The sequence below is a fragment of the Pteropus medius genome, unplaced genomic scaffold (assembly GCF_902729225.1).
Source record: "Pteropus medius unplaced genomic scaffold, Ma_sr-lr_union100, whole genome shotgun sequence".
In the NCBI taxonomy this organism is placed as follows: domain Eukaryota; kingdom Metazoa; phylum Chordata; class Mammalia; order Chiroptera; family Pteropodidae; genus Pteropus; species Pteropus medius.
The window spans coordinates 6,201,315-6,213,390 of record NW_024347788.1 but is presented as its reverse complement, the minus strand read 5'-3'; the positions used below and the strand labels follow the sequence as shown (position 1 = coordinate 6,213,390).

Here is a 12,076-nt window from a genome sequence, read left to right as displayed (position 1 = left end):
CATATCAGACATCGGTGTTTATACTTAAGAGTCGTTGCCAAATGCGCCACTAAGTAAAAGCCCCGCAAATTAATGATCTCATCAAATGTGGCTCTGTTTCAGAACTGGATTCATAGATCCTGGCACTAAAATAAATGCAACTCCCTCCTAAGAGTGAAAGAAGAAACAGTCATTTACTGACATGTCCCTGCAGGAATCAATAACATTACAGATTGTGTAGGAGCCGAGAATAGCCTGGGCGTATTAATAACTCGGCCTGTTCACTGATTGTATTCAAGATGACTGGTTAAGGAACGCTCTGCGCTGATGACTCCATGGCACGAGGAATAATGTCATTAACACGTGGGACTGTTTATCATTTAGAACACTTCTCACATAAAGTAGAACTTAACACAGGACTATTTATTGTGCTTTAGACAGATGGTTTAATATTTCTTTAGCCTTCAGCCTATCAGGCCACCTGTGGTTTTCTTCAGCCAAGGGCTTTTAAAAAATAATTGGTCTATAGCAATTTTCTAACAGGACTGACTGCAATATATTTCCCTAAATCTTTTTCTTACCCTTAACTATCCCTTACAGTGTTTTGTGGTTGACAGACTTCCCTGACTGACACCTAAGTGATTACTGACATAAAAGGGGATAAAGAGGCTGAAATTTCATCATTAATGGTTTCTTTCTATGGAAAAGCTATTTAGAAATGATTACTTTGGAGAACAGTTCTTCCCTGATTGGACATTGCCCCTGGAGAAGCTGTTCCCTCATCATCTTTCAATACAGGAAATGATAACCCAACATAGACGGATAACTGTGGGTGGCAAAAGATGCTTATATGAATTCATTTCAAAATGGTAGAGAAGAATAGCAATTGTGCCCACCCGAGGAACGTAAGTGTGCTTAGGAATGAATAAAGAGGCTGTGGATCCTCTGCTTGTAACATCAAAGTGAGAATCAAGCCCTGGGGAAAAGCAAGCAGAACGCATTTTTTTTTTAATAGTGCAAACTTCTGTGTGGATCTTAATGAACCCATGCACTGCCTTGGCCACTGTTCAGCTCCCCAGGCCCTTCTGTGAGTCTTTTTACCAGAAAAACTTGACCCAGAGGCCGTGAGGCCCTGCAGCTTGGTTGCTTATTTGCATATTCTTCTTTATGTAACCTCCCCATAGGGTTCAGAAGAGGCAGGCTTAGGCCTGGGACAGAGAAAAATTGATTACCTAGCAGAAAGAGTTTGGTGCCCAGGTATATTTAATAGGGCAAGGGTCTTATAACTGTGCACTAAGGAGGGCTCCCCAGGACCTAAGTCTGGGCGCAGAGCCTGCGATGGGCTTTTCTCTTTGTGGAGCAAAGATGTCTCACTAGGAGCTCGGATTTCCCACTGACCTTTTACTTAGGCCTGGATTGGAGTCTTTGCTGCTTCTGTGGCTGCTGCTCCTGGCAGGGTCTTGCACCGAAACTGTCGTTGTCCTCACCTATGGAGAAGAAGTCCCCGGCACCGACATCGGTGTTCTATCTGACCACCTCCTGTTGACTCTCAGCAAGAAGCGCCAAGCCAATCCCACCCGATGGAGTTCAATAGCTCGCTGCTCTGGGTGCGCGAGGGCGACGGACAGCTGACCGTCGAGGACGCGGGCCTGGACCGCGAGCGGCTGTGCGGCCAGGCCCCGCAGTGCGTGCTGGCCTTCGACGTGGCCAGCTTCTCGCAGCAGCAGTTCAGGCTGGTGCACGTGGAGGTAGAGGTGAGGGACCAGATCCCCGTGGAGGTGTCGGAGGGCCCAGATCCCCGTGGAGGTGTCGGAGGGCGCGGCGGTGGGCACGCGCATCCCCCTGGAGGTGCCGGTGGACGAGGACGTGGGCGCCAACGGGCTGCAGAGCGTGCGCCTGGCCGAGCCGCACAGCCCCTTCCGAGTGGAGCTGCAGACGCGCGCGGACGGCGCCCAGTGCGCTGACCTGGTGTTGCTGCAGGAGCTGGACCGCGAGAGCCAGGCCGCCTACAGCCTGGAGCTGGTGGCCCAGGACGGCGGCCGCCCGCCGCGCTCCGCCACGGCCGCCCTCAGCGTACGCGTGCTAGATGCCAACGACCACAGCCCGGCCTTCCCGCAGGGCGCCGTGGCCGAGGTGGAGCTGGCGGAGGACGCGCCCGTGGGCTCGCTGCTGCTCGACCTGGACGCGGCGGACCCCGATGAGGGCCCCAACGGCGACGTGGTGTTCGCCTTCGGCGCCCGCACCCCGCCCGAGGCGCGCCGCCTCTTCCGCCTCGACCCGCGCTCAGGCCGCCTCACCCTGGCGGGACCCGTGGACTACGAGCGCCAGGACACCTACGAACTGGACGTGCGGGCGCAGGACCGTGGCCCCGGGCCCCGCACCGCCACCTGCAAGGTCATCGTGCGCATCCGAGACGTCAATGACAATGCGCCGGACATCGCCATCACCCCGTTGGCTGCCCTGGGTGCACTTGCTGGGGGTGGGGGGTTGGGGGCGATGCGACCTCCTCGAACGGGTCCCGGACGCCAGCGGCCGGCGCCATCTCTTCGGCGCCACAGCGGGTGGCGCACGGGAGCTTGGTGGCGCTGGTCTGCACCTCGGACAGGGACTGGGGCGCCGGGTGTAGCGCTTGTGCGCCCTCTACCGGCACAAGCACTTCCGGCTGCAGCCGGCCTGAGCGGGCAGCTACCTGGTGGGGCGCCGTATCCGCCTGCGTGTGGGTGGACCCCACCGCTGGGGAGCTGTGTGCGCGACAGGGCCCTGACGGTGAGGAGCTGGCCGGGCTGCAGCTGCACGCGGAGGCTCAGAGCGACCACTCACCTTGGCTGGTGTTCTTGCCACTTTTCAGTGGCGCAGCCCTGGTGTCTCCTGTCCCCTGGGGCGCGTCCCTGGGCCACCGGGTGACCAGACTGCAGGCAGGGGACTTGGAACAGGTCTCTAGAGCTGAGCTGACTTACACCCTCCTCCGCAGCGACGGCGGCCGCGGCGCTAGCGCTGCACCCAGCAACTCTGAGCTGTCCCGGCGCCGCCACCTGTTACCGCATCCCGCTGGCCCGCTGGCGGCGGTCGTCGCGGTTCTGGACGTTGGGCGGCGGGCCCTGCGGTGCTCGGCGACACCGCTCCTAGTGCACGCGGATTCGGCGCCACCTGGCGGAGAAGTGGCGCCGGTGCCACCGCCGCCGCTGCCGCCGCCGCCAGACCCGGGACGGAGGGACCCGCTGGGCGGCGCACAGCGCAGGGACCCGAGGGGCAGCCTCACCTTTCCGTGGTGGCTGTTTAGGCCAGCAGCTGTCGCCTGCCTTCTGCCGGTGGCCGTCGTCACCGTCACCGTGACTTGTTTCTGCCAAGGAGAGTCTAAGACGCGAAGGAGGAAGCTTTATGAGCACAGCCCGAGGGGGTGTCACGCGAAGAGTGGCCAGATTGGCCCAAGTCACAGCTGGGGCTGACTCTGGGGACTTCTACCTGAGGGTCTTCGAGAAGACACCGCCCCTTTCCATTTCTGCAGCAGCCGGGAGGGCGTCTGGCCGCGATCCCCGGTCCAGGGGCGGCAGGGTGGCCTGTGTCCCATGCGCCAGGGTAGAGCACCCACTGCTCTCTAGTGTCCTCGTTATTATTTTGTAGATTTTCGTGCTGGGAGCGTTATGAAAATTCAAGGCCTGATCAGATTGGGACTTCCAATGTCTAATTTGGGGTGACTCTATTTTTTGAGAGAAAAGCATTCTCACAGATGAGGGCAGGAAGCCTGGTGGCCACGTGACCGTTAGGCCCGCGTCTGTTTCTGCTGTTTATGCCCCGGTAGCTTCCTTATGGGTCCATTTTGAATACCTTTGTCCCTCAAGATTTAAGCGCTGTCCTCCCCAAGCACTCCAGATGAGCGATGTGGTGCCTGCGCCGTCGGCTTTGATGTCTAAGGGTGAAATATTAACTGTTACTTTCTCCCCTCTTTTTAAATAGGGTTCGGTCTCAGTTCCTTTTCATTCCCTGTCCCCGGTGTGGAAAGGACAAATCTGTTGCAAGATTTCAGGTAATTTCAGAGTATTTATCATTATCTCTCAGCAATGTGTTTCAGGTTTTGTACATTTATTTTTATTTTTATTTTATTTTTTATGGATAACAGAGTAATTCTTTCCTTTTCCCTTCCAGTACACGTTCAAGTCCAGATGAATTTAGTGTGAAAGACGGTGGAAAAGGAGGCAGCGACTTGAGTGACAGCAGTTCTGATACCAGTAGAGAGGGCTTCAAGAAAACATCCTCTCAAATAATTGCAAAGCAAGAGGGTAAGTTCAAACCCATGACTTGGACGCTCTTCCTCTCGAAGTTGTCATAATAGTACACGCCTGAATGAGTAAGAAATGGTGCCAACTGTGTGTCCACAGACAGGAATATGCCAAGTGCTGCTAAAACAGAGCTGACTTTTTTTTTCACTACTTTTTTTCACTACTTATCATTTAGGTCTCTGTGTGTTCTAGATACTTTACACTCATCGATTTACTTATTCCCCATAATAAATCCAATGAAGAGGGAAACTGAGGCACAGAGCGTTTGAGTCACTTGCTCATGCATTGGAGTTAAGATCTAAGCCTAGAAACTCCAGCTCTAGATTCCCTGCACTTAACCACCCTAGTAAGCTGCCTCTCTATTAGTTCAAAAAGATTAAAACACCGAAAAATCGGTGTCGAGGTTATTAATACTAAAATAGTTTTGTGCCACAAGCAGTGACAACTTCTCAACTATGGGGGATTCCAGATGGGAAGGGCATATGGATAGGTGAGTTTTGTTTCAGTCATGATGCTATTTGCTGGGAATGTGTGACTGTGTGGTTTTGTTTGCTTTGCCTCGTTTGGAGAATCTTGCACTAACACAACCGCATGCTATTCAGTCCGCCTCCCGTAGGGTTCAGGAGGTTTGTTTTAGGCCAAATTCTCTGTGATGATGTTTGGTCCTGGGGTGATAGCTCCTCTGGGGAAAGACATAGTTAATTATTAGGTATTTTGTTAGTCTCCAGGAAAATAGGCTTTGGATCATTAGCCCCTCAAAGAATATACGTATTGTCAAACATGAGTCCTCGTGATTCACGTGCCTCATTGCCATGATGGATATTTTTGCCCACTCTATGTTTAACTCCTTCAACTTTTGTTGTTGTTTTATTAAATGAGATAACTTTTAGAAGTGTCCGCATCCTGGTCACCTCTCTGGTGACCTCCAAATTCTTGTATCCAGCTATCTGCCCAGCATCTCCACTGGGTATTTAATGGATATGCCATGTATTCAAAGCTGAACTCTTGGCCTTTCTTCTCCAAACCTGTTCTTCCTCTAATATCTGTAGCTCAGTAAATGATACCTCTGTTTACTTAGTCACTAGCTCTGGCCCAAGTCCTCCAGTCATTCTCGATTTGTATCTTTCAAATCTATCGGCAAATCCGAATTGATTTACTTTGAAAATATATTCCCAATCAGTGCCCTTCTCACTCGCTTCATTGCTGCCCACCCCCACCCCAGGCGCTGTCATCTCTTGCTCGGATGACTGCAAGAGCCTCAAAACTGGCTTCTCTGCTTCCACACGTGTCTCCTTGCAGCCTGTGCTCCATACAGGGGCTGGAATGACCCTCTTACTTTAATCAGATCATGTTTCTCAACACTCCAAAGATCTCTCACTTAAAATGAAATCCAAAATCCTTGTCATGGTGTACCAGCTGTGTATCTAACTCACTAGGCCAAAATGCAGCCATTTCGAACAACCATTGTATTATACGCATGGATTCTGTGGGTTGATTCGGACAAGGCATAGTAGGCATAGCTTGTTCCCACTGCAGTGTCTGAGGCCTTAGCTGAGAACGTGTAACGGCTGGGGCTGGAATCATCTGAAGGGTTATTTAGTCACATTTCTGGCACTGAATTCAAGTCTAGGGTTGCAGACTTGTGGGTGGGAAGGGGAGATTCCTGCGCCCTCTACGTGTGGCTGACTCTCTCACAGCGTGGGAGCCTCAGGAAAGTCACATGGAAGCTCAGGACTGCAAACACAAATATTCCACCGAACAAGACAGAAGTCGCATCCTCTTTTATGACCCAGCCTGAGAAATGACACAGTCACTTCCATCATACTCTACTAGTCCAAGCAATCTTCAGTCCACCTGGAATCAAAAGGAGGGGACAAAGACCCTACCTCTACACGAGAAAATTATGAAAGAATTTTGGAGTGATATCTGTGAACAAGCCACGCATGGCTCATGAAGTCCTGTGTTATCTGGGCCCTGGCTGCTTCTCCCACCTGATTTCTTACCACCCTTCCCGTTGGTAATTTAGGTCATTTTATTGGCTTTCTTGTTGTCTTTGAAGACATCAAACATATCTCCATCTCTGACCTCAGGGTCTTGCTGTTCTCTCTGCCTGGACGGCTCTTTCTCGATATATCCATATTGTTTACTTCCTGCCTTCACGTAGGCCTTTGCTCAAATGTCCATCCTTTCAGAGAGGTCTTCCAGACCTCAAATTGCCTCTCCTCCCATCGCCTCCATCCCACTTTATTTTTCTTCATAGTATTTAATCACCGTTTATTTGTTTCCTTTTCCATGTTGAATCGCCAGCATCAAATATGTACTAAAAATTTTTACTGAACGGCTGAATGGAGGTGTGGCCTAATCAGCACACATGCTGCAACTCTGTGACTATTTCTCATGATTATACTGCATCTTAGATTAGGGTAAAATCATGTCAGTGTTTTTAGAAGTTCTGTTGGGCTGCTTTACTTTGTGGAGAATTTTAGCGTCATCTTAAAACTTGAAGATTTTACAGTAAATTTACCTTTCTGAGTCATTTAATGTCAAATTAGGCTTTCAGAAAAAAAAAATAAATTCCTGGACCCCCCTACTGTTTATTTTCTATTTAGGGAATTACAAGCTTATTCTTGCCTTAGCTCAGTTTTCTCTTCACGGTAATAGTCAGGCTCTCTGTATCCATGATGTCTCGGGGTGCCGCTACGACAAACAATAATGTGATCATGGCAATGTATTTAATCTAAGAGGATAAGTTTCTTGGGAATAACAATCACAATATTTCCTCTTCCCTATATTCAACAGCTGCATTTTATTTACTTATTAAACGTTATTCACACAGCACTTACTGTGTGCCAAGAACTCTTCTATGTGCTTTACAAATATGAACTCGCTTAATCCTCATAATAGTGCTGTTAGGTGGGCACTATCATTTTTTAGCATTTCATCTCATAGTCATTGAGTAGCAGCTATAGTACAGATTGTCATGATAAGCTGATGGAGCATTTGTGTTGTTTTAATATTCACAGGTGAGAATGTAAAACACATGAGTTTAAATGCAGCAAAAGTTTCGTTAGGTGAAGGAAGAACTCTTTAACTCTTGAGGTCATTCATCATTAAAATATGTTATCAAAAGTCTCTGAAATATATTTTCTTGAAAGCTGTTTGGAAACAGAATAGACAGCCTCAGGTGGCATAGGTGTCATAGGGTTTGGTTTAGTCTACTGGTTCCAAAGTCTGACAGTGTCAGGATCGCTTGGATAGAGTTTTTTAAAACACAACTGTATTAATGTATAATTGACCTACTATGAATTGCACGTATTTCAAGTGTAATTTGATAAGTTTTGACTTCTGTACCTTATGTATATGCTCATGAAGCTATCACCACACTCAAGACAATGGACGTATTTATCATCCCCCAAAGTTATCTCGTGTTCCGGTGCAGTTTTTCTCCCTAGGTAACCGTTATCTGCTATCTGTCACTCGAGGTTAATTTGCACTTTTTAGGATTTTATGTAAATAGAATATCCTTTTTCATTGGGCTTCTTTCGCTGAGCATATTTCTTTTGAGTTTTATCCATGTCATACTGTGTGTCAATAGTTTATTCTTATTGCTGAGTAGCAGAGTATATACATACATAGATGTGTCTACCTATCTCTCTGTCTCTCTATAGTTTATCTATTTATTCATTGATGGACATTTGGGTTGTTTCCAGTTTTTGGTTATTACAAATAATGCTGTTATGAACATTTGTGTACTAGCGTTTATATAGACATGCACTTACATTTCTCAAGGGTAAATACTTCAGAGTAGAATAGTCGGCTCATATAATAGATATATGTTTAACTTTTGGGGAAACTGCCAGATCGTTTTTCACAGCGACACTTCCGTGGACGCCGCCCTCAGCAGTCGTAGGAGGGTTCTGCCAATACTTGAGACGAAGAGTCTAATTTTTAACGTTCTCATTGGTGTGTAGTGGCATCTGATTGGGTAGGTGCTATCATTTAACCCCGTTTCACACATGAGGAGGCTGAGGCATAGAATCGTTGGAGTAATTTGATCAAGGCCGCTCAGCCGTTAAGAGGCGGAGCTGGGTTTCCAGCTCTGGAAGTCTGGCTCTGGAGCCCATGTTTTCAATATTCTGCTGCGGTGTATTTTCAATAGGTCTTCAGTGTGTATTTTATGAGTCTTCTAAAGATTTAGAATCGGTTTACACTCCTGAGACAGTTTCTGTCTTTTATTTTAAATGAGATGTTCTGATTTATGGTTTAGTTTATACTCAAACTTTCTGCTGCATTTTCCTGTACAACTTTCAACGGGGCTATTGTGATGGCAAGATCATTGAATTAGATGTTGATGGCCGGAGATAAGTCTTGTGAAGGTATTTTTCTTAATTTTTGCATCTCACTCGTAATAATTAACACAGAAAATAAGTGGATTAATAGATACACCTATGATCTTCAGAAACTTCCTTTTAAATTGTAATTTTAACCATCCCTCCCACCAAAGCTGCATCAGAGATTCCAGCAAATCATTTAATTCACTCGCTTGAATTTTATTTCCATTTCATTTCCTTAGGGCACCAGCAGGTGGAAGTACAAGTCATTGGTAGAAAATCCAGAGGCGGGGGCGGGGAAGGGGATAAACAGCCAGAAAACCAGTCCCTGAACAACTGAATGTTGTTTGCATTTTTTAGTAGATCACTGAGGAGCCTCGTGATTTTTTAAAACTATTTTAAACTATCGCGTTTTATTTCCAAGTTGTTCCAGATCATTCAGAACAAGAAACATTGAAGGGGCCTGAAAGATTAATTCAAGAATCTCAGAGCAGCCAGAACCTCTCGTCCCTTCATGAAAACAGCTACAGGACTATGCTGTCTTCAAGTACTCTTTGCCCTCAGGTTTCCCAGCTGAGACATCTGAATTTCCAGCCGGAACATTCAGAACTCGAAGGATGTTATTTCCAAGTCTATGCCTCCTAAAATGAAGGGCTGCCCAGTGTGTATGACAGAGTTCAAAGCCGCAGGGCGGCAACACGACCTCTCCCATCCTCAGACAGGATGATGGATTAAATTACCCTTGGTGGATGGATCACCCTCATATGGCTCAGAAGTAGCCACTTCATTCCAAAACGCTGCAGCTCATAGACACAGTTACATTTGGGGAATTTACGCATTTCTGTTTCTGCCAAGTTTTTATAAACCAAGTCGCGCACACGAGCCTCTTGGTTTTGATAGACGTTTCCCTAAATTATGTCAACAGTCAGTGTCAGAGCATGTCGTGATTTTATATAATCCCGGAAATTTTACCAAAGGGTCTTAGATGCAGTCTATTGCCACAAATATAACAAATGAACACATATTTTATATTCTAATATTTATGAATGTAAAAAAATATTTAATCTAGCTGTTTACTTACATTTGAGTGTTTGCGATTCTACTGGGAACATAATTCAGCTTTGAATAACGTTAGGGTGAATCAAGAGTCTTGACCCCAGCCATCGCCATAGGCCTGGTGGGGAGAAAGAAGAAGCTGTGGAAGGCACCCCTGGGGTGGGGGAACCCAAGTCAGTTCTCTGACCTGACATCTGGGTGCTTAATGGGGAGAGCAGGGGCAGATTCTAGCAGTGGTGAAAAATCAAACGTAGGTGTCTGGTGACGTGATGTTGGGCACAGAGCCCATCACAGCAGCAGCTCAGTCAGAGGTGGGGCCTCAGGAAGCAGGGGTGGCAAGAGCTACAGAGAGTCTTAAGGCCTCAGTCGCCAGGGTTCGAGTTCCCGGCACACTCTTCTCTGAGCTGAGAGCAGGAGGCTAGGTGGAAATGGAGGCCGAAGACCAGGAGCAAAAGGATGGATGGGACCCGGAGTGCAGTGACTCGCAGGCTGTGCGAGCAGCTGTGTATCATCTGTGTGACCGGATCCAGGAGCAGCCAGGCTGGGGGATGGTGAGCGCAGGACTCTCGTGTCTCCCCAGTGGGAAGAGGCTAGGCTCATCAGGGTCTGTCCGGAAGGGACCGTCTACATAACACAGCCCAGGAGCCACGAGCCGCATGTGGCTGCTTAAATTTAAATGAATTAGAAATTTGATACAATAAAAAATTCAGTTCCTTGGTGGCATCAGCCCTGTTTCAGTTGCTCAGTAGCCCACATGGTTAATGGCTGTGGGACTGGACAGAGCAGCGACGGGACGTTTGCATCATCAGAGTTCTAATGGGCAGCACTGATCCGGAAGAAAGGGCAGGACAGAGGGCCACCTCCAGGGGCTGGGGGTGTGAGGGCAGCCAGCGACACACCATCCTTGCTCAGCATATACATGGGGACCACATGTTCTTATCCATGCTCCACACTTCGCTGGTTCATGGCAGTCGGTCTTCAATCGGTTCATAGAAGTATTTCAAAACAGACTGACAGATTGTATTATTTATTACAAAATATTTGACAAATGTCTAAAGATAAGAATCACCAATAGTACAGATTTTCTGTAGGCTCAGAGAATGTCTAAAAGCCTCTCTGCTATTCTAGCCGGCACCTTAAATTTATAGTCCTCATGTTTAGTCCTATAACGTTAGAGATTTGGCAGCAGTAGTCATGATAAAACCAACCTACTCCTACTCCTAAACTCTCCCAAGAAATAAAGCAACACTTTCCAAGACCAGTAATTTATTCTAAACCATGCTTAGAAAATAAGCTAGTGTGTACGTTTAACTCCTTTAGTGGCTGGCGTCCCAGAGAAAATCACTGGTATGGACATTGCTTTCCAGGTTCTGCAGTGTCTCCAGGGTCACTGTGCTGTCCCAAGTGTCAGCTTTGCAGGAGGTCCCAGAGAGATTGCAGCAAATATGAATGTATCTAGCTTTACATAAGAGGTACCTGAAAAGTAAAATGTATACCTATCTTTTTGGGTTACACGGAAAAATATTTCGACTTCATTAGAGGAAGAGTTACATATATGAATTCTGTAGGAAATGTTATTTTGAAGCCAGGAATCTAAATTTTTCCCTCAAATTTATAAACATAGGATTAGGTACATTTGTTTTCCTTAAAACCGGGCGCACGTGTATTTGTGATGTTAGCTTCTACCTTAATTATGATTCCTCAAGCAATTTATAACCCCTAGAACTTGCCTGTTCATGACTGTATTCTCAGTGAGAAATAATAATGGGGTACATTTATCAAACATTCACTGTATCATGCTCTGTGCTAAATGCTTCACATGAATTATTGTATCGATACCTCATAACCGTGGCAGGAGTTAGTAATATTATCATCCCCATTTTACAGATGAGAAAATGGAGGTTTTGAGAGGACAAGTAGTCTGAGGTCACACAGTAAGTGAAGGAATTGTGGTATAACATTAGAGTTCATGAATTTTCGGTTTACGGAATGATGAAATGGTATATGTGCACACTCAATAACACAACTCGCATCCAAGTATAGGACATTTACAGCTCCCTAGAAGGTTCCATCATGCACCGTCCCAGGCAATAACTCTTCCCAAAGGAACCACTATTGAAGCCTCTTTCAGCATCTAGTACTTTCCCCTGGACTTGAACTTCGTATAAATAGAATCGTAGAGCGTATCCTCTTTGGTGCCTGGCTCAGCATTCTGTCTATGAGCTTCATCTATGCTGTGTGGATCAGTAGTTCATTCTTTTTCACTGCTGTGTACTATTTCATTTATGAATTTGCCACAATGTATCCATTCTACAGTTGGTGGTCATTAGGGTGATTTCGAGATTTTGGCTTTTGTGAATGGTGAATTAATTTATACGTTTTTTTGTTGTTGTTTTGTTTTGTTTTTTGTTTTTTGTTGTTGTTGTTTTTTGT

General features: G+C 46.9%; 1 protein-coding gene across 1 annotated transcript; it reads left to right on the top strand.

Moving 5' to 3' along the window:
* Positions 1-1,500: 1,500 nt before the first annotated feature.
* On the top strand, positions 1,501-3,425 carry LOC120614428 (protocadherin-8-like). The gene is given in 5 exon segments (XM_039877325.1): positions 1,501-1,741; positions 1,743-2,458; positions 2,461-2,607; positions 2,610-2,724; positions 2,828-3,425. Coding segments are annotated over 5 exon segments (1,758 nt in total). The 5' UTR covers positions 1,501-1,559.
* Positions 3,426-12,076: the final 8,651 nt, after the last annotated feature.